At 43.2% G+C, this 24093-nt stretch overlaps 1 protein-coding gene across 3 annotated transcripts in view; it reads left to right on the plus strand.

The window, feature by feature from the left end:
• jph3b (junctophilin 3b) overlaps positions 1-24093 on the plus strand; it is a 59534-nt gene that overhangs the window by 26978 nt on the left and 8463 nt on the right. For 2 of the 3 annotated variants that reach the window (XM_045688139.2, XM_082957202.1), the window contains exons 3-4: positions 19820-19944; positions 22085-22165. In XM_045688139.2, the coding sequence (XP_045544095.1) occupies positions 19820-19944; positions 22085-22165 (206 nt within the window). The remainder of the gene's footprint in view (positions 1-19819; positions 19945-22084; positions 22166-24093) is intronic. The other variant, XM_014124408.3, reaches the window with a different exon arrangement.

Here is a 24093-nt window from a genome sequence, read left to right on the forward strand (position 1 = left end):
TGGCGGATGTGTTGTTGCCTACCCAGCTGCAGTGGGAGGTGTTCAGTCCCAGGATCCTGAGATTGGTGACGAGCTTGGAGAGGACTATGGTGCGTGTTAAATGCTGAGCTGTAGTCAATTAACAGCATTCTCACATACACACAGCATACACACAGCATTCTCAGGAGGCTGGTAGAGGGTCAGCTTTGGGTTAAGCTGGATGGATGGAGAGCTTATAGTATCTCCAAATAGCATTTACTAGGGCTTAGTTTGTGGATGTATCCCCTACTGGATGAAAACTGGCTTTCACTTTCTGATTAGACTGACGAAATACACGGAACAAAAATATAAACACAACATGTAAAGTGTTGCTCCCATGTTGCATGAGCTTAAATAAAAGATCCCAAAAATGTTCCAAGTGCACAAAAAGCTTATTTCTCTCAAATTTTGTGCACAAATTTGTTTACATCCCTGTTAGTGAGCATTTCTCCTTTGCCAAGATAATCCATCCACCTGACAGCTGTGGTATATCCAGAAGCTGAATAAACAGCATGATCATTACACAGGTGCACCTTGTTTTGATGGAGCATGCAAAAGGCAAGATGACTGCAGGAATGTTCTCCAGACCTGTTGCTAGAGAATTAAATGTTAATTTCTCAACCATAAGCCAACGTTGTTTTAGAGAATTTGGCAGTATGTCCAAACGGCCTCACAACCTCAGACGATATGTATGTCAACACTGTGAACAGAGTGCCCCATGGTGGCGGTGGGGTTATGGTATGGGCATGCATAAGTTACGGACAATGAACACAATTGCATTTTATCGATGGCAATTTGAATGCAGAGTTACCGTGATGAGATCCTGAGGCCCATTGTCGTTCCATTCATTCGCCGCCATCAAAAGATGTGTACACAATTCTTAGAAGCTGAAAATGTCCCAGTTCTGCATACTCACCAGACATGTCACCCATTGAGCATGTTTGTGATACTCTGAATCGACATGTACGACAACGTGTTCCAATTCCCGCCAATATTCAGCAACTTCACAAAGCCATTGAAGAGGAGTGGGACAACATTCCACAGGCCACAATGAACAGCTTGATCAACTCTATGCGAAGGAGATGTGTCGCGCTGCAGGAGGCAAATGGTGGTCACACCAGATACTGACTGGTTTTCTGATCCACGCCCCTACCTTTTTTTAAGGTATCTGTGACCAACAGAGGCATATCTGTATTCCCAGTCATGTGAAATCCATAGATTAGGGCCTAATGAATTCATTTAAATTGACTGATTTCCTTACATGAACTGTAACTCAGTAAAATCTTTGAATTGTTGCATGTTGCGTTTACGTATTTGATCAGAATTAAAGACTATGGTAACATTGCGCTATATATCACATTGTGTTTCTTTGAAGTAAATATCTTCAGGGAGAATTTATTTAGTGATAAACAATGGTTGGACCACATAGATGGTTGTTCTTGGATATCACACATGGATGTGGACATTTGAATGGTGTCAAGGCTATATAAACAGTACGTCCCTCTTTCAAACCATGTCTGCATTTGTTTGTATGTGCGTGTGCATGTCAAATCAAATCGAATGATATGTGTCACATGCTTCGTAAACGACAGGTGTAGACTAACAGTGAAATACTTACATACGGGTCCTTCCTAACAATGCAGAGAGATAGATAAATAATGTGTGTGTGTTTAGGTGTGTGCTTGCCTGTCTGTTTGTCAGTGTTTGTGTGTGGTTGACAGAGGGAGATAAATAGAAAGTGTAACTAGGCCATAAGCTTTCATAACAGAATATCTGTGTGTGATCTGCCTGTTTATTCACTTAGTTCTCTACTCCTGTGTTGGGCCATGGAGGCCTGGCCTACTCCTAGAGGGATGTGTTGGGCCATGGAGGCATGGCCTACTCCTAGAGGGATATGTTGGGCCATGGAGGCCTGGCCTACTCCTGGAGGGATGTGTTGGGCCATGGAGGCCTGGCCTACTCCTAGAGGGATGTGTTGGGTCATGGACGTATGGCCTACTCCTGGAGGGATGTGTTGGGCCATGGAGGCCTGGCCTACTCCTAGAGGGATGTGTTGGGTCATGGAGGCCTGGCCTACTCCTAGAGGGATGTGTTGGGTCATGGAGGCCTGGCCTACTCCTAGAGGGATGTGTTGGGTCATGGAGGCCTGGCCTACTCCTGGAGGGATGTGGGAGAAAGGCATTATGAGAGGAAGAGAGAGAGAAAACAAGCGAGAGAGAGAGAAGAGGGAGGGAGCGATTTCCACATTATGCCAACAGTGTTGGCGGACAGCCGGAAAGAGACCAGGAAAGCTGAACTGGAGGCTGGCCCACGCACACGCACACACACACACACACACACTTTGCAGCCAACAAATGTTCAAACACCCATGCTTACAACATTCATACCCAGCAAACTCTTCCAAGAGCTCCAAAGTCTTAAAGGGCAATTCTGCCACTTTTGTGTTTTCGTGTCTGTGTTTGTACACATACTTACAGTGCCTTCAGAAAGTATTCATATCCCCTTGACTTTTTCACATTTTGTTGTGTGTCCGGAGAAAAAATATATTTAATCAATTTTGAATTCAGGCTGTAACACAACAAAATGTGGAATAAGTCAAGGGGTATGAATACTTTCCGAAGACACTGTACATGCAAGGGTATGCATTTGCTATATTTGGTCCCTCTCTAAAACTCAAATCCTATTTAAGCTCATCAAACTCTTCCGGACACATTCGCCACAACTAAGTATCTACGTAAGGCACACTGACTACAGCTAAGTATCTACGTAAGGCTTACTGACTACAGCTAAGTATCTACGTAAGGCTTACTGACTACAGCTAAGTATCTACGTAAGGCTTACTGACTACAGCTAAGTATCTACGTAAGGCTTACTGACTACAGCTAAGTATCTACGTAAGGCTTACTGACTACAGCTAAGTATCTACGTAAAGCTTACTGACTACAGCTAAGTATCTACGTAAGGCTTACTGACTACAGCTAAGTATCTATGTAAGGCACACTGACTACAGCTAAGTATCTACGTAAGGAACACTGACTACAGCTAAGTATCTACGTAAGGCACACTGACTACAGCTAAGTATCTATGTAAGGCACACTGACTACAGCTAAGTATCTACGTAAGGAACACTGACTACAGCTAAGTATCTACGTAAGGCACACTGACTACAGCTAAGTATCTACGTAAGGAACACTGACTACAGCTAAGTATCTACGTAAGGCACACTGACTACAGCTAAGTATCTACGTAAGGAACACTGACTACAGCTAAGTATCTGCACAGGGCACACACTAAGTACGTATCTACAGTGCATTTGGTAAGTATTCAGACCCCTTGACTTTTTCCACATTTTGTTACGTTACAGCCTTATTCTTAAATGGCATCCCCACAGCATGATGCTGCCACCACCATGCTTCACTGTAGGGATGGTGCCAGATTTCCTCCAGACGTGACGCTTAGCATTCAGGCCAAAGAGTTCAATCTTGGTTTCATCACACCAGAGAATCTTATTTCTCATGTTCTGAGAGTCCTTTAGGTGCCTTTTGGCAAACTCCAAGCAGCCTGTCATGTGTCTTTTACCGAGGAGTGGCTTCCGTCTGGCCATTCTACCATACAGGCCTGATTGGTGGAGTGCTGCAGAGATGGTTGTCCTTCTGGAAGGTTCTCCCATCTCCACAGAGGAACTCTAGAGTGACCATCGGGTTCTTGGTCACCTCCCTGACCAAGGCCCTTCTCCCCCAATTGCTCAGTTTGGCCGGGCAGCCGGCTCTAGGAAGAGTCTTGGTGGTTCCAAACTTCTTCCATTTAAGAATGATGGAGGCCACTGTGTTCTTGGGGACCTTCAATTCTGCAGAATTTTTTTGGTGTCCTTCCCCAGATCTGTACCTCGACACGATCCTGTCTCGGAGCTCTACGGACAATTCCTTCGACTTTATGGCTTGGTTTTTGCTCTGACATACACTGTCAACTGTGGGACCTTATATAGACAGGTGTGTGCCTTTCCAAATCATGTCCAATCAATTGAATTTACCACAGGTGTACTCCAAGTTTTAGAAACATCTCAAGGATGATCAATTGAAACAGGGTGCACCTGAGCTCAGTTTTGCATCTCATAGCAAAGGGTCTGAATACGTATGTATATAAGGTATTTCTGTTTTTAATTTTTTTATAGAGTTCCAGTCAAAAGTTTGGACACACCTCATTCAATGTTTTTTCTTTATTTTTACAATTTTCTACACAGTAGAATAATAGTGAAGACATCAAAACTATGAAATAAGACATATGGCATTCTCCCAACCAGCTTCATGAGGTAGTCACCTGGAATGCATTTCAATTAACAGGTGTGCCTTGTTAAAAGTTAATTTGTGGAATTTCTTTCCTTCTTAATGTGTTTGAGCCAATCAGTTGTGTTGTGACAAAGTAGGGGTCAAGGTAGGGGGCAAGGTAGGGGTAGGGGTGGTATACAGAAGGTAGCCCTATTTGGTAAAATACCAAATCCATATTAACATTTAAGTCATTTAGCAGACGCTCTTATCCAGAGCGACTTACAGTAGTGAATGCATACATTTCATACATTTTTTTCCCCCGTACTGGTCCCCCGTGGGAATCAAACCCACAACCCTGGCGTTGCAAACACCATGCTCTACCAACTGAGCCACATGGGACCATATTAAGGTAAAGAACAGCTCAAATAAGAAAAGAGAAGCGACAATCCACCATTATTTTAAGACATGAAGGTCAGTCAATATAGGAAATTTCAAGAACTTTGAACGGTTTTTCAAGTGCAGTCACAAAAACCATCAAGCGCTATGATGAAACTGGCTCTCATGAGGACCATCACAGGAAAGGAAGACCCAGAGTTACCTCTGCTGCAGAGGATAAGTTCATTAGAGTTATCCGCCTCAGAAATTGCAGCACAAATAAATGCTTCACAGAGTTCAAGTAACAGACACATCTCAACATCTGTTCAGAGGAGACTGTGTGAATCAGGCCTTCATGGTTGAATTGCTGCAAAGAAACCACTACTAAAGGACACCAATAATAAAAATATACTTGCTTGGGTCAAGAAACATGAGCAATGGAAATTAGACCGGTGGATATCTGTCCTTTGGTCTGATGAGTCCAAATGTGAGATTTTTGGTTCCAACCACGGTGTCTTTGTGAGACGGAGAGTAGGTGAACGGATGATCTCTGTATGTGTGGTTCCCACCGTGAAGCATGGAGAAGGAGGAGGTGTGAGTGTGTGCTTTGCTGGTGACACTGTCAGGGATTTATTTAGAATTGGAGGCACACTTAACCAGCATGGCTACCACAGCATTCTGCAGCGATACGCCATCCCATCTGGTTTGCGCTTAGTGGGGCTATCATTTGTTTTTCAACAGGACAATGACCCAACAGGACAATGACCCAACACACCTCCAGGCTGTGTAAGGGCTATTTGACCAAGAAGGAGAGTGATGGAGTGCTGCATCAGATGACCTGGCCTCCACAATCACCCGACCTCAACCAATTGAGATGGTTTGGGATAAGTTGGACCGCAGAGTGAAGGAAAAGCAACCAACAAGTGCTCAGCATATATGGGAACTCCTTCAAGACTGTCAGAAAAGCATTCCAGGTGAAGCTGGTTGAGAGAATGCCAAGAGTGTGCAAAGCTGTCATCAAGGCAAAGGGTGGCTGCTTTGAAGAATCTCAAATATATTTTGATTTTGTTTAACGCTTACTACATGATTCCATATGTGTTATTTCATAGATTTGATGTCTTCACTATTATTCTACAATGTAGAAAATAGTAAAAAGAAAGAAAAATAATGAGTAGGTGTGTCCAAAGTTATGACTGGTACTGTAACCTTTCGCTTTGTCATTATGGGTTAATGTGTGTAGATTGAGGAGGAAAAATATTTATTTACCGTAATTTCCAGACTATTAAGCGCACCTGAATATAAGCCACACCCACTGAATGAAAAAATATTATTATTTTGAACATACATTTTGAACATAAATAAGCCGCACATGTCTGCAACAAGCTCCCTCACGACGCCAGGACAGCGGAGTCAATCACCACCTTCCGGAGACACCTGAAACCCCACCTCTTTAAGGAATACCTGGGATAGGATTAAGTAATCCTTCTAACCCCGTCAAAAAACTGAGCACGTCACAGAATGTGTTTATTTGGAGAAAAAAAAATTGAAAGCGGGAAAAATCCATATATTAGCCGCGTCATTGTTTAAGCCGCGGGGTTCAAAGCGTGGGAAAAAAGTTGCGGTTTATAGTCCGGAATTTACGGTAATCCATTTTAGAATAAGGCTGTAACATAACAAAATGTGGAAAAAGTAAAGCGGTCAGAATACTTTCCGAATGCACTGTAGGTCCTCACTACAGCAGGAGATGGCAACCCATGTCAGCTGACTCAGTGTGGCACTGTTGTAGAATGGAGGGAGAGGAGAGGAGAAGAACTGGGGTAAAATAATGAGGTCAGAGCTGTATGAAGGTTCAGTAGGAACCCCAAATAAGACACATACAGCCCAGCATTTGTTGTGCAGTTGTCTGGGGGAAGGACAGAGAAATGTTTTTATTTTGTATACAGGAACAATAGCAGACACTGCTTTACTTTGCAGCTGTGCTAAAATACAGTAAGGAGAACGTCGGTAGCATATGTCTGTCTGTCTGTGAGAAGAGAGGACGGGGGAGCACAGAGGTTGACCTCAGCCATTCTATGTTAAAAATTGGAATTGCCTCTAGAGCAGTTCTCTGGTGCATGCAGTACTCAGGCTAACCCAGATATTATGAGAGGGAAGGTATTTTCCTTGTAGAACACCAAGACAAAAGTTACTGTAAGAGGTAAGATACCAAGCACTAATGCATAGTCAAAGAATAATATAGACAACATATTTTGGGCAACAACAAACTCTCTTTCACACACACACACACACACACACACACACACACACACACACACACACACACACACACACACACACACACACACACACACACACACACACACACACACACACACACACATAAACAAACAGGGGCAAAGGGAGACCAAAGTAACAGTAGACAGAAACAGATGTTCGTGAGATGTGTTAAATAAGCTTATCAGAGTCCCTGTGTCATGTAGGTCATGTTTAAAACAGAATCCTGTCCTCCACACATGTGCTGCTGATGAGGCACTGATACCGGAAACAAGCATGAATCATCTCTGGCTCCGCTCAAGTCCATCTTGATGCAACTTATTAAAAAGAGGCAGCTTACATGTGTCATCCTGAGGATTAGTCAGACTCTCTTTGTGTTCCAAATGGCACCAATTACCCCATAGGGCTCTGGTGAAACGTAATGCACTATATAGGGAATAGCGTGCCATTTGGGATGGAGCCTCTCACGCCTTGCCGTGTCTTCGCTATGCCTTAGTCAGGCCATTCTAGGTAATTAAAGATTGTAAGCATGGCCCCTTTTACAGTAACATAAGGTTAGCAGCTTTTCTCAAGACAAATCCACTGAGTGTAAAAAAGATGATGAACACCTACTCTTTCCATGACCAAGTGAATCCAGGTGAAAGCTATGATCCCTTATTGATGTGAAAATCCACTTCAATCAGTGTAGATGAAGGGAAGGAGACAGGTTAAAGAAGGAATTTTAAGCCTTGAGACAATTGAGACATGCATTGTGTATGTGTGCCATTCAGAGGTTGAATGGGCAAGACAAAATATACTGCTCAAAAAAATAAAGGGAACACTAGAATAACACATCCTAGATCTGAATGAATGAAATAATCTTATTAAATACTTTTTTCTTTACATAGTTGAATGTGCTGACAACAAAATCACACAAAAATAATCAATGGAAATCCAATTTATCAATCCATGGAGGTCTGGATTTGGAGTCACACTCAAAATTAAAGTGGAAAACCACACTACAGGCTGATCCAACTTTGATGTACTGTCCTTAAAACAAGTCACAATGAGGCTCAGTAGTGTGTGTGGCCTCCACGTGCCTGTATGACCTCCTTACAACGCCTGGGCATGCTCCTGATGAGGTGGCGGATGGTCTCCTGAGGGATCTCGTCCCAGACCTGGACTAAAGCATCTGCCAACTCCTGGACAGTCTGTGGTGCAACGTGGCGTTGGTGGATGGAGCGAGACATGATGTCCCAGATGTGCTCAATTGGATTCAGGTCTGGGGAACGGGCAGGCCAGTCCATAGCATCAATGCCTTCCTCTTGTAGGAACTGCTGACACACTCCAGCCACATGAGGTCTAGCATTGTCTTGCATTAGGAGGAACCCAGGGCCAACCGCACCAGCATATGGTCTCACATGTTGTCTGAGGATCTCATCTCGGTACCTAATGGCAGTCAGGCTACCTCTGGCGAGCACATGGAGGGCTGTGTGGCCCCCTCAAAAAATGCCACCCCACACCATGACTGACCCACCGCCAAACCGGTCATGCTGGAGGATGTTGCAGGCAGCAGAACGTTCTCCACGGCGTCTCCAGACTCTGTCACGTCTGTCACGTGCTCAGTGTGAACCTGCTTTCATCTGTGAAGAGCACAGGGCGCCAGTGGCGAATTTGCCAATCTTGGTGTTCTCTGGCAAATGCCAAACGTCCTGCACGGTGTTGGGCTGTAAGCACAACCCCCACCTGTGGACGTCGGGCCCTCATACCACCCTCATGGAGTCTGTTTCTGACCGTTTGAGCAGACACATGCACATTTGTGGCCTGCTGGAGGTTATTTTCCAGGGCTCTGGCAGTGCTCCTCCTGCTCCTCCTTGCACAAAGGCGGAGGTAGCGGTCCTGCTGCTGGGTTGTTGCCCTCCTACGGCCTCCTCCACGTCTCCTGGTAGCGCCTCCATGCTCTAGACACTACGCTGCCAGACACGGCAAACCTTCTTGCCACAGCTCGCATTGATGTGCCATCCTGGATGAGCTGCACTACCTGAGCCACTTGTGTGGGTTGTAGACTCCGTCTCATGCTACCACTAGAGTGAAAGCACCGCCAGCATTCAAAAGTGACCAAAACATCAGCCAGGAAGCATAGGAACTGAGAAGTGGTCTGTGGTCACCACCTGCCGAACCACTCCTTTATTGGGGGTGTCTTGCTAATTGCCTATAATTTCCACCTGTTGTCTATTCCATTTGCACAACAGCATGTGAAATTTATTGTCAATCAGTGTTGCTTCCTAAGTGGACAGTTTGATTTCACAGAAGTGTGATTGACTTGTAGTTACATTGTGTTGTTTAAGTGTTCCCTTTATTTTTTTGAGCAGTGTATTTAAATGCCCTTGAACGGGGTATGGTAATAGGTACCAGGCGTAGGGGCTGTTACGGTGACCATATTATCGCCACACCGGTGGTCACGAGTCATGACGGCAGTCAAATTCCACATGACCGTTTAGTCACGGTAATTAGGCTTTTCCAAGCTCTGACCAACCTCCTGTGCTATTGTCCTTCTAATCACTCTGACCTCAATGCCAGTGTAATCCAAAATCTAATCAAACACTTCATGAGAGCCCATCTTGTTGGCCGACGAAAAGTAAATGTGGACAGTTCTTCCAATATCTTCAATATGCGCCTCGGAATTGAATAAGGACGCGCGCAGTTGCATCCCAGATGTGTCTGTCTTCACTTGTAGCCTGTGAGAAAGACCCGTTCACGTGACAGAGAGCCATGTGAGTAAGAGGTGCTTTGGCATGCAGCTGGGAAATTCAAGGCATTATCAAGTTCTTGTCAAATTGTGAATAAGAGACTGATGAAGTGTGTACAGCCTGCGCAAAAAAACAAAGCAGAGCTCATGCCTTTCATGTGACTTTTTTCAAATCAGAGTCGCATCATGCAAACTTAGATTGTATTAAAAATCTAAACATAGCCCAACATTTATATCACAACTTACATAAATAACTAAATTAAGCATAGGAATTCCTGTTTCTTTGTTAACTGCTGAACACAGAATAGCCGCATGTGTGCACTTCCTCAAATCGGTTGGAGAAAAAATCCTTTCTATTTTATTCAGCCATGTTCAATTGTATTCTTCATACTATAAAATAATATAAAATAATGCCACGGAATTCTAAGCAAATCTTGTCTGCTAGATGAACTAGTGTAGCCCACAGCCATATGGCATTGTCAGATCAGGGCCTAAACTCAGATTATGCTATTCTGTTCTTCTGAAACAGAATACATTTTCATCATATCATGTTTCTTTAGACCTGTCTAAAATAAATAATGGATTCATTGTGATGGTGTAGGCTATATTACATGGATTTATTAGACTTTTTGAAATATAAATGTTCCAAAGGTCAGCATCAGTGGCTTGAAGGCTGTGCGGGGAAGCCAGGAGATGCTAAATGTGTTTATGTTAATTAACGGTCAATTACCGTGAAACCGGCAGTTATTTGCTTGACAATCACCGGCTGACAAAATCTCATGACCACCACTGCCCTAGCCAGGCGCACTGGTTTGTGTCAAGAACTGCAACGCTGCTGGGTTTTTCACGCTGAACAGTTTCCCGTGTGTATCAAGAATGGTCCACCACCCAAAGGACATCCAGCCAACTTGACACAACTGTGGGAAGCATTGGAGTCAACATGGGGAAGGAGTTCTTAATGTTTTGTACACTCAGTGTTAATTCAGTGTGAATACATGTGTTAGATAGATAAAGGTGTGAGAGGAAGTTAGCTCTCTGAACGTGTGCTAGAGAGGCGGTGTTACAAGGTGAGTGCAGTTTGCGTGAGAAAACATGTCTGTGTTTGCATGAGAAAGAGGGTTCAAGAAGTATAGAGACAGTGTGCATGAGTTAGTGTCAGAGTCATAGAGGGGTGGAATAACTTATTTGAGTGTGTGTATGCATACGTGTGCGCGTGCGGTGTGTGTGTAAGATGATGTATTAACAGGGTGTAGACAGGAAGGCCTTTGTGTGTCTGATGTCATGGAATGATTAGTGTCTCTGTGAAACCAGAAGTGGTGTTCTTACTGCTGCAGCTCAGTGGGATATACAGTGCATTCAGTGGGATATACAGTGCATTCAGTGGGATATACAGTGCATTCAGTGGGATATACAGTGCATTCGGAAAGAGATTCAGAAAAGAAATGCACTGCGTCAACCTCTGTCTTTAATCTAACTTTTAATGGATGATGCGATGGAAGCCATTCAATCATTCTGAATTGATTTCGACATCCCAGAAAAGACAGTAGAAAGTTCCATTATGTTCAGCAAGTAAAGCATTGTGACCTGTGATTACCACTGCAAGCTCCTTGTAGTTGCCCTTGTTAGCAGAACTTTCCCTCTCGTCGTTTCCTCTAAAAGCCAGTTCTTGCATTCCCAAAAACACAGTGGTGTTGATAAGCTGCTTGAGAACATCCCTGTTTCTTCTTACTTTCTCATTGTGTTGCTAGTTTGAATACTCAAACCTTCGTCATGATCGATGTGGCTTCTTTCCAGAAGCTTGAATTTGATGTGGGCATTTATATGCTCCCTGCTTTTGTTTTGCCGATTAGCTGAACAATCTATGTTCTTCAGGTCACTGTATCAATCTTTCACCCAAGGCTCAGACTCCAGAAAGCAGGCAAGCAATACAGGCAGCTTGATGAAAGGCTCCCTGTTAACCATCTATACATTTGATACCAATTGGTATTAAATACCCTCACCTTTTCATCCCTCTTCATGAAACTAATCTCAGACAGTGTCACGTGTGCTCCCTCTCCAGCCTCTAGGTCACCAGGCTGCTCGTTATGGCGCACACCTGTCACCAGTGTTACGCGCATAATGACACTCACCTGGACTCCATCACCTCCTTGATTACCTGCCCTTTATATGTCACTCCCTTTGGTTTCTTCCCCAGTCGTCATTGTTGCTGTTTCTGTTCCAGTGTCACGGTTCTTGTTTTGTATTAAGTTACGTTTATTTATTAAAACACTCACTCCCTGAACTTGCTTCCCGACTCTCAGAGCACATTGTTACACAGAGGTCGACCCTCGGTTTTAATTCACACCTTTTCTGTGTACCCCTGAGAATAAAAGGGGTTCTTCAACAAAAAGTCAACATTTGTAGTTGTGTTGGTGGTGAAAACTGCACACTCGACCTGGTAGCTACTGCTACTGAAGTTAGCAAGGCAAATTGAAATAAATTGCACTAACTGGACATAAAAATAAAGTTCTAAAACCAAGAAAACTATTTATAATCTACCTCCTCCATCTCCTGTAATTTTAAGAAACTAATTTGAATTGAATAATATCCCAAAAATACTCAACAATAACTTTTCAATCTCTTTCCAATAATTTCCCCAACTCACCAAGCTTCTCAACACATAGAACCCCCCCCATAATGATCTGTGGCACAACCCCAATACAACATACTAGGTTCATTCTCTGATCCTAATCCTATGATTGGATGGACAACATGTTAGTTCATACTGCATAAGCTTTGATTGGTTGGAGGTCGTCCTCTGGGAGTGGTCATAATTACCATGTACAGTACCAGTCAATAGTTTGGACACACCTATTCATTCAAGGGTTTTTCTTTATTTTTACTATTTTCTACATTGTAGAATAATAGTGAAGACATCAAAAGTATGAAATTACACATATGGAATCATGTAGTATCCAAAAAAGTGTTAAACAACTCAAAATATACTTTATATTTGTAATGTATACGCTGGGAGTTGGAAAGCAAGTGCAGTTAAATAATAAACGGAACATAGAACAATACAAGAACCACGAGTAGTGTACAGACATGAAACACATAGTCAATACTGCCTGGGGAATAGAACTAAGGGAGTGACAGATATAGGGGACATAATCAGTGAAGTGATGGAGTCCAGGTGTGTCTCATGATGTGACACAGGTACGTGTAATGATGGTTGCCAGGGCCGGTGGTTAGTAAACCGGTGATGTCGAACGCTGGAGGGGAGGAGCGGGAGTAGACGTGACAATATTTTTGATTCTTCAAAGTAGCCACCCTTTGCCTTGAAGACAGCTTTTCACACTCTTAGCATTCTCTCAACCAGCTTCATCTGGAATGATTTTCCAACATTCTTGAAGCAGTTCCCACATATGCTGAGCACTTGTTGGCTGCTTTTCCTTCACTCTGCGGTCCAACTCATCCCAAACCATCTTAATTGGGTTGAGGTCAGGTGATTGTGGAGGCCAGATCATCTAATGCAGCACTCCATCACTCTCCTTCTTGGTCAAATAGCCCTTACACAGCCTGGATGTGTTGGTTCATTGTCCTGTTGAAAAACAAATGATAGTCCCACTAAGCGCAAACCAGATGGGATGGCGTATTGCTGCAGAATGCTGTAGTAGGCATGCTGGTTAAGTGAATTCTAAATAAATCACTGACAGTGTAACCAGCAAAGCACCCCCATACCATCACACCTCCTCCTCCATGCTTCACGGTGGGAACCACACATGCAGAGATCATTTGTTCACCTACTCTCCGTCTCACAAAGTCACGTGGGTTGGAACCAAAAATCTCACATTTGGACTCATCAGACCAGAGGACAGATATCCACCGGTCTAATTTCCATTGCTCATGTTTCTTGTCCCAAGCAAGTCTCTTCTTCTTATTGGTGTCCTTTCATAGTGGTTTATTTGCAGCAATTCGACCATGAAGGCCTGATTCACGCAGTCTCCTCTGAACAGTTGTGTCTGTTACTTGAACTCTGAAGCATTTATTTGTGCAGCAATTTCTGAGGCTGATAACTCTAATGAGCTTATCCTCTGCAGCCGAGGTAACTCTGGGTCTTCCTTTCCTGTGACGGTCCTCATGAGAGCCAGTTTCATCATAGCGCTTGATGGTTTTGCCGACTGCACTTGAAGAATCTTTCAAAGTTCTTGAAATGTTCCGTATTGACCTTCATGTCTTGAAGTAATGATGTCGTTTCTCTTTGCTTATTTGAGCTGTTCTTGCCATAATATGGACTTGGTATTTTACCAAATAGGGCTATCTTCTGTATACCACCCCTACCTTTTCACAACACAACTGATTGGCTCAAACTCATTAAGAAGGAAAGAAATTCCACAAATTAACTTTTAACAAGTCACACCTGTTAATGGAAATGCATTCCAGGTGACTACCTCATGAAGCTGGTTGAGAGAATGCCAAGATTGTGCAAAGCTGTCATCAAGGCAAAGGGTGGCTACTTTGGAGAATCTCAAATATAAAATAGATTTAGATTTGTTTAACACATGATTCCATGTGTTATTTCATAGTTTTGATGCCTTCGCTATTATACTACAATGTAGAAAATAGTAAAAATAAAGAAAAACCCATGAATGAGTATGTGTGTCCAAACTTTTGACTGGTACTGTAGGTCTTCAGAAGGGGGTGGGGCCTACGAGCCTCCCAGGTTTTGTATTGAAGTCATTGTACCCAGAGGAGGACAGAAGCTAGCTGTCCTCTGGCTACACCATGGTGCTACCCCAAAGAGTGCTGTTGAAGTTACTATAGACATTCATTACAAAACAGTTTGTTTTAATCAATTATTTGGTGACATATGAATATATTTAGTATAGTTTTATCAAAAATCGATAACTTATTTAGTGTTTCACTATTTTATTTTTATGAAATTTCACTGAGGAGGATGGTCCTCCCCTTCCTCCTCTGAGGAGCCTCCACTGGTAGAGAGAGATCCTTGATGAAAACCTGCTCCGGATCGCTCAGGACCTCAGACTGGGGCGAAGGTTCAACATCCAACAGGACAACGACCCTAAGCACACGCCAAGACAACGCAGGAGTGGCTTTGTGGACAAGTCTCAATGTACTTGAGTGGCCCAGCCAGAGCCGAGATTTGAACCTGATTGAACATCTCTGGAGTAGAGGTCGACCGATTATGATTTTTCAACGCTCATACCGATACCGATTATTGGAGGGCCAAAAAAGCCGATACCGATTAATCGGACGATTTTCATTTATTTATTTATTTGTAATAATGACAATTACAACAATACTGAATGAACACTTATTTTAATTTAATATAATACATAAATACTATCAATTTAGCCTCAAATAAATAATGAAACATGTTCAATTTGGTTTAAATAATGCAAAAACAAAGTGTTAGAGAAGAAAGTAAAAGTGCAATATGTGCCATGTAAAAAAGCTAACGTTTAAGTTCCTTGCTCAGAACATGAGAACATATGAAAGCTGGTGGTTCCTTTTAACATGAGTCTTCAATATTCCCAGGTAAGAAGTTTTAGGTTGTAGTTATTATAGGAATTATAGGACTATTTCTCTCTATATGATTTGTATTTCATATAGCTTTGACTATTGGATGTTCTTATAGGCACTTTAGTATTGCCAGTGTAACAGTATAGCTTCCATCCCTCTTCTCGCTCCTACCTGGGCTCGAACCAGGAACACATCGACAACAGCCACCCTCGAAGCAGCGTTACCCATGTAGAGCAAGGGGAACAACCACTCCCAAGTCTCAGAGCGAGTGACGTTTGAAACGCTATTAGCGCGCACCCGGCTAACTAGCTAGCCATTTCACATCGGTTACACCAGCCTAATCTCGGGGGTTGATAGGCTTGAAGTCATAAACAGCGCAATGCTTGAAGAATTGCGAAGAGCTGCTGGCAAATGCACGGAGGTGCTGTTTGAATGAACGCTTACGAGCCTGCTGCTGCCTACCATCGCTCAGTCAGACTGCTCTATCAAATATCAAACCATAGACTTAATTATAATATAATAACACACAGAAATACGAGCCTTTGGTCATTAATATGGTCGAATCCGGAAACTATCATTTTGAAAATGAAACATTTGTTATTTCAGTGAAATATGGAACCCTTCCGTATTTTATCTAACGGGTGGCATCCCTAAGTCTAAATATTCCTGTTACATTGCACAACCTTCAATGTTATGTCATAATTATGTACAATTCTGGCAAATGAATTACGGCCTTTGTTAGGAATAAATGGACTTCACAGTTCGCAATGAGCCAGGCGGCCCAAACTGCTGTATATACCCTGACTGCTTGCACGGAACACAAGAGAAGTGACACAACTCCCCTAGTTATAAGAAATTCATGTTAGCAGGCAATATTAACTAAATATGCAGGTTTAAAAATATATACTTGTGTATTGATTTTAAAGAAAGGCATTGATGTTTATGGTTAGGTACATTGGTGCAACGACAGTGCTTTTTTCGCACATGCGCTTGTTAAATCATCACCCGTTTGTTGAAGTAGGCTGTGATTCGATGAGAAATTAACAGGCACTGCATCGATTATATGCAACGCAGGACACATTAGATAAACTAGTAATATCAGCAACCATGTGTAGTTAACTAGTGATTATGTTAAGATTGATAGTTTTTATAAGATAAGTTTAATGCTAGCTAGCAACTTACCTTGGCTTCTTGCTGCCCTCGCGTAACAGGTAGTCAGCCTGCCACGCAGGCTCCTCATGGAGTGCAATGTAAGGCAGGTGGTTAGAGCATTGGACTAGTAACCGGAAGGTTGCAAAAACGAATCCCCGAGCTGACAAGGTAAAAATCTGTTGTTCTGCCCCTGAACAAGGCAGTTAACCCCCGTTCCTAGGCCGTCATTGAAAATAAGAATGTGTTCTTAATCTGACTTGCCTGGTTAAATAAAGGTGTAAAAAAAAAAAAAAGAATCGGCAAATCGGTGGCCAAAAATACCGATTACCGATTGGAATGAAAACTTGAAATCGGCCCAAATTAATCGGCCATTCCGATTAAATCGGTCGACCTCTACTCTGGAGAGACCTGAAAATAGCTGTGCAGTGACGCTCCCCATCCAACCTGACAGAGCTTGAGAGGATCTGTAGAAAAGACTGGGAGAAACTCCCCAGATACAGGTGTGCCAAGCTCGTAGCGTCATACCCAAGAAGACTCGAGGCTATAATCGCTGCCAAAGGTGCTTCAACAAAGTACTGAGTAAAGGGTCTGAATACTTATGTAAATGTGATATTGTTTTTTAAATTATAAATGTGCAAACATTTCTAAAAACCTGTTTTTGCTTTGTCGTTATGGGGTATTGTGTGTAGGTTGATGAGGGGAAAGAACTATTTAATCATTTTTAGAATAAGGCTGTAACGTAACAAAATGTGGAAAAAGTAAAGGGGTCTGAATACTTTCCGAATGCACTGTAAATAGACAGAAAATCAGTACACCTCAACCCAGTACCACAGTAAATATAGATAAGATCCATATTTGCCTTATACGCCATCCCTACTGTGCTACTCTGTGTGTGAGAGAGAGAGAGAGAGAGAGAGAGAGAGAGAGAGAGAGAGAGAGTCTCAATCAATTCCCAACTTTTGCGCATTTACTAATGACATAAAGCTGGGAATTATTCTGGGTGAAGGAGAAACCGCAAATATTACTGCCAGATATGTATATGATTGCCATAGCCTGAGGGACATCCCATGACCATTAATTCCCTAAAGTATGTACATTGTATATAACTTACAAGTAATACATAATGTAACCATCATCCGTGTATATTTTGTTATTTATTAGCCATTCTTTCTTTTCTTTTTATAATCGTAGTTTTCTTTAATTAAATGTATCGACCGACGATTCCACAATACAACAGCAGTAGTGTTGTACCTGTATACATGATTATATGTACTATTATTAGTATTACTAGTGAAATTAATTGTAAACTCATTGCATTGTACTGTATTAACTGAAATACTGTACCACTATACTGCTTTGGCAATATCTACAAATTGTATTTCATGCCAATAAAGCAATCTGAATTCAAATTTGAGAATTTTTATTTGAATTCTGTTTGTGTTCACAAACACAAACAGACCCCACAGAGCCCCAGGACAGCAACACAATTAGACCCAACCAAATCATGAGGAAACAAAAAGATAATTACTTGACACATTGGAAATAATTTACCACAAAACAGAGCAAACTAGAATGCTATTAAGCCCTAAACAGAGAGTACACAGTGGCTGAATACCTGACCACTTTGACTGACCCAAAATTAAGGAAATCTTTGACTATGTACAGACGCAGTGAGCATAGCCTTCCTAATGAGAAAGGCCACCGAAGGCAGACCTGGCTCTCAAGACTAGACATGCTATGTGCACACTGCCCACAAAATTAGGTGGAAACCTCCTGCCAAATGTATGACCATATTAGAGACACATATTTCCTTCTGATTACACAGACTCACAAAGAATTCGAAACAAATGCAATTTTGATAAACTCCCATATCTGTTGGGTGAAATACCACAGTGTGACATCACAGCAGCAAGATGTGTGACCTGTTGCCACAAGAAAAGGGCAACCAGTGAAGAACAAATACCACTGTAAATACAATTTATATTTATGTTTATTTATTTTCCCTTTCGTACTTTAACTATTTGCACATCATTACAACACTGTATATATACATAATAAAACATTTGAAATGTCTTTATTCTTTTGGAACTTTTCTAAGTTTACTGTTCATTTTTATTGTTTATTTCACGTTTGTTTATTATCTATTTCTAAACGTACGTTTCCCATGCTAATAAAGCCCTTACATTGAAATTGAATTGAGAGAGCGATGATCACTGCATTATGTCTGAATCATGAAACTCTAAATGAACTCATGCAGTGCTCTGGGGCACAGTAACACTGAATGGAAGATTCCTATCCTTCCTCACGCTGCCTCCCTTCCCTTTCTCTCTCATTCTCTCTCTCTTGCTCTCTCTCCCTTTCTCTCTCTCGCTGTTTCTCAATCCTTCGTTCCTGCAGTTGCTAGGACAACGGTCCAGGAGAGGGCTAGTTCCCAGTGTAGAGCAGGAAATGCTCTATCTCACCTCACCTCACCTCAGCTGCCTCCTCACCCCCATCCTGACCGCACCCCTCTCCAACACCCACTAATGTGTCCCTACCAAACACACCAAGCCAGGCAACACTTTCGACACATGGCTAACTAAACCTAATAAACAGAAAAATGTACAGACTATTAGTCACGCTATAACTCATACAATATCTCTCTCGCTCACACACACACACACAGACAGACAGACACAGACAGTGCTGTGAGTTAGTTCTCTGACATGTCCGGCATGGCTCTATTGCCAGGGTGAAGAGAGCCAGAAGCAAAAAGAAACAGAGAGGCAAAAAAAAATCAATAAGCATCGACATGCAATACTGCACCAAGACAGTTCCTGCACAAACAAGGAGAGAGAGAGACACACAGAGAGAGAGAGGAGAGAGAGAGAGAGAGACTAGGAAGAATGGTAAAAGCAAAACGGCTTTATGTCGGCATTATGTCATGCGAGCTTAAACAGAACTATCAATTTGAAGGGATTGTAAGTGCACATTATCATCAGGCATCAGGCCTCATTATCATTATTTTATAAGACCACAGTAGGATGACAGAGAAAGATGAAAGCCTGGGGCTGTTTGCCTGTCATCATATGTACTATGCAGTCAGTAGGCTACCTCACCAGACTGCAGAGAGGAATCTGAGTCTAACGTGGGATTGAAGGTAGGTAAAGAATATGGCAGAGATCAATGAGAGAGCAGCCAGATGAAAACAGAGAGGAGACAGTGATTATCGCTGGGATACAGGGTGGGCTCATTGTTTCTGCAGGTGCATTATTTATTAGGCTATCCCAGCTGGCCAGCCTCTTACTACTTAGAGGGCCTGACCTCAGAGTGGGTCTTAGGAAAAGGGAAATTGGCCATCTATTATATTTTAAGCACAACAAAAAAGCTGTACTTTCCAATGCACTTACAGTACAATCACAGTCAGTCATATCAACATGCCCCCTTTAGTTGCTGTCTGGAATTGATTTCAATTTTTTATTAATATTATTATTATCCCCCCCAGGACGGCCCATGCACGGGGGAAGGCGGAGGCGGCCATGGGAGCCAGCCAGAAGGCCCAGGAGGAGTGTCGCCTCGCCAGGGTCACCGCCAAACGGTTCTCCCCCTCCTTCCAGCACCGTGAAAACGGTGAGTGAGCCACCACTCACTGCCGTGATCACCATTCCCATGGCAACCATCAATACAATACACCAGAAGCACCAGTTTTGAAGACACACAGTAGTCTTTTTATAACCACAAATGCCAATACACTAATGCTATTAGTCTATTTGACACTTACAGTGCGTCACTTTATGTTATCAACTCGAAATGCTCAGAGAAAATACTGTATCAAGGGGAGGCAACCACCTCATTGTCACCTATGTCTCCTGAACATGTAACTAATGGAGAGAGGAACATGTAACTAATGGAGAGAGGAACATGTAACTAATGGAGAGAGGAACGTGTAACTAATTGAGAGAGGAACATGTAACTAATGGAGAGAGGAACGTGTAACTAATTGAGAGAGGAACGTGTAACTATTGGAGAAAGGAACGTGTAACTAATGGAGAGTGGAACGTGGAACTTATGGAGAGGAACGTGTAACTAATGGAGAGAGGAACATGTAACTAATGGAGAGAGGAACATGTAACTAATGGAGAGAGGAACGTGTAACTATTGGAGAAAGGAACGTGTAACTAATGGAGAGTGGAACGTGGAACTTATGGAGAGGAACGTGTAACTAATGGAGAGGAACGTGTAACTAATGGAGAGGAACGTGTAACTAATGGAGAGGAACGTGTAACTAATGGAGAGAGGAACATGTAACTAATGGAGAGAGGAACATGTAACTAATGGAGAGAGGAACATGTAACTAATGGAGAGAGGAACATGTAACTAATGGAGAGGAACATGTAACTAATGGAGAGGAACATGTAACTAATGGAGAGAGATAGGAGAGAATGACAAAGTAAATCAGGTGTCAGTGTCATGCATGCGGTTGCTGTAGAGTATGTGCTCGGGCCCAATGGGACCGGTTACCCACAGTGCAGTGCAGGCCATGAGTGATGGAGGCAGCAACAGGAAGCTCGAGGGAGGTCAACAATGACCTTTCCAACAAGCCCACGCAAGGCAGGCTGACTGACACACAAACACACACACAAACATACACACTTCCTGACATATACTGTCCCGAGCATGTTTTTTTTGTCCACGTACTTGACGATACCTTGATAGCTGTTTTTAATGTCATGACATTATAAAGAATCACAGTCACAAATTCCCTATAAGGCTGGGTTTATCCTCAGAGCCATGGCAGCAGATTGTCCTAACCGCTCTTTGAAAAAGAGTTAATTTCAACAAGCTGCTATGGGCGAATAAAACGTAAGGTTACTATACTGCATAACCCCGGTTCACTGATATTATGAGTGTGATATCTCACAAGAGGATTCACCAGAATCTCAGAAGCTCGAAGAACCAATCACGCAGGTTGAGTGGCAGAAAGTGACAGTAGGTGTACTCGCGCCACAGAATAATCCTGACGGATAGTCTGTGTAAGTGATGGGAGCAAATGGCGTTCTGATCAAGACGTGAAAATTCTGAAGGGACGGTCAAAAGTGTCTCAGAGAGAGAAACGCTGTCAGCAATTCAAGGTCATTTATGTGAACAATGCAGAGTTGTGGGTTCCACACTCCATTTATTGGCTTCCCCTCGTGACCTACGCCCCAGCCTGTGAGTGACGAATGTGTCGACATCCCTTTCCTCTTTGCCACTACCTCAGTGGAGTGCCAGGGGTGAAGATCGAGGGCCTCTTCCGGTGTCGGAGAGCCAAGAGACATGCTTAAAGATGGCGGCGGAGGAGATGGCTGCTGTTTTATGGGTTCCTATCCAATTGTGCTATTGTGTGTTTTTTCGCGTTATTTGAAACTTATTTTGTGCATAATGTTTCTGCCACCGTCTCTTATGACCAAAAAGAGCTTCTGGATATCAGGACAGCGATTACTCACCTCATACTGGACAAAGAGTTTTCCTTTAACGAGTCGGATGCAAAGGTTTTACTTCAGACACCTGACAAGGCCCAAATCCCTGTCATTCGCATGAAGAAGAGACAGAGATATCAGGGACGTAGGTCGGGGTGCCTTGTAAGGATCTGATTGCGAGTGAGAAATCCGCCTCTACCATCAGTCCTATTAGCCAACGTGCAATCATTGAATAATAAAATAGATGAGCTCTGATCAAGACTATCCTACCAATGGGACGTTTAAAAACTGTAATATCTTATGTTTCACAGAGTCGTGGCTGAATGACGACATGGATAACATACAGCTGGCTGGGTTTTCTGTCCATCGGCAAGATAGAACAGCTGCCTCCGGTAAGACAAGGGGTGGCGGTATGTGTCTATTTGTCAATAACAGCAGGTGCACAAAATCTAATATTAAGGAAGTCTCGCCTGAGAGTTTCCATCTATATTTTTCATAGCTGTCTATTTACCACCACAAACCGATGCTGGCACTAAGATGGCACTCAACGAGGTGTATAAGGCCATAAGCAAACAAGAAAATGCTCATCCAGAGGTGGCGCTACTAGTGTCCAGGAGACTTTAATGCAGGGAAACTTAAATCAGTTTTACCTTAGTTCTACCAGCATGATACATGTGCAACTAGAGGAAAAAAACTCTAGACCACCTTTACTCCACACACAGAGACACATACAAAGCTCTCCCTCGCCCTCCATTTGGCAAATCTGAACATAACTCTATCCTCCTGATTCCTGCTTACAAGCAAAACTAAAGCAGGAAGTACCAGTGACTCGCTCAATAAGGAAGTGGTCAGATGACGCAGATGCTAAGCTACAGGACTGTTTTGCTACCACAGACTGGAATATGTTCTGGGATTCTTCCGATGGCATTGAGGAGTACCCACATCAGTCACTGGCTTCATCAATAAGTGCATCGATGACGTCGTCCCCACAGTGACCGTACATACATACCCCAACCAGAAGCCATGGATTACAGGCAACATCCGCACTGAGCTAAAGGGTAGAGCTGCCGCTTTCAAGAAGTGGGACTCTAACCCGGACGCTTATAAGAAATCCCTCTATGCCCTCTGACGAACCATCAAACAGGCAAAGCGTCAATACAGGACTAAGATTGAATCGTACTACACCGGCTCTGACGCTCGTTGGATGTGACAGGACTTGCAAACTATTAGAGACTACAAAGGGAAGCACAACCGCGAGCTGCCCAGTGACACAAGCTTACCACACAAGCTAAATAACTTCTATGCTCGCTTCGAGGCAAGCAACACTGAAGCATGCATGAGAGCATCAGCTGTTCCAGACGACTGTGTGATCACGCTATCCATAGCCGATGTGAGTAAGACCTTTAAACAGGTCAACATTCACAAGGCCGCAGGGCCAGACGGATTACCAGAACGTGTACTCTGAGCATGCGCTGACCAACTGGCAAGTGTCTTCACTGACATTTTCAACCTGTCCCTGATCGAGTCTGTAATATCTATATGTTTCAAGCAGACGACCATAGTCCCTTTGCCCAAGAACACTAAGGTAACCTGCCTAAATGACTACCAACCCGTAGCACTCACGTCTGTAGCCATGAAGTGCTTTGAAAGGCTGATCATGGCTCACATCGACACCAGTATTCCAGAAACCCTAGACCCACTCCAATTTGCATACCGCCCCAACAGATCCACAGATGATGCAATCTCTATTGCACTCCACACTGCCCTTTCCCACAAGGACAAAAGGAACACCTACGTGAGAATGCTATTCATTGACTACAGCTCAGCGTTCAACACCATAGTGCCCTCAATGCTCATCACTAAGCTAAGGAACCTGGGACTAAACACCTCTCTCTGCAACTGGATCCTGGACTTCCTGACGGGCCATCCCCAGGTGGTTAGGGTAGGTAACAACACATCTGCCACGCTGGGCCCCTCAGGGGTGCGTGCTCAGTCCCCTCCTGTACTCCCTGTTCACCCATGACTGCATGGCCAAGCACGACTCCAACACCATCATTAAGTTTGCCCGAAAACACAACAGTAGTAGGCCTCATCACCGACAACGATGAGACAGCCTATAGGGAGGAGGTTCGAGACCTGGCAGTGTGGTGACAGGATAACAACCTCTCCCTCAACATGATCAAGACAAAGGAGATGATTGTGGAGTACAGGAAACGACCGAGCACACCCCCATTCTCATCGACCGGTTTGTAGTGGAGCAGGTTGAGAGCTTCAAGTTCCTTGGTGTCCACATCACCAACACACCATCAGGGTCCAAACA

This window comes from Salmo salar, chromosome 10 (genome assembly GCF_965601325.2).
Source record: "Salmo salar chromosome 10, fSalSal1, whole genome shotgun sequence".
NCBI lineage: Eukaryota > Metazoa > Chordata > Actinopteri > Salmoniformes > Salmonidae > Salmo > Salmo salar.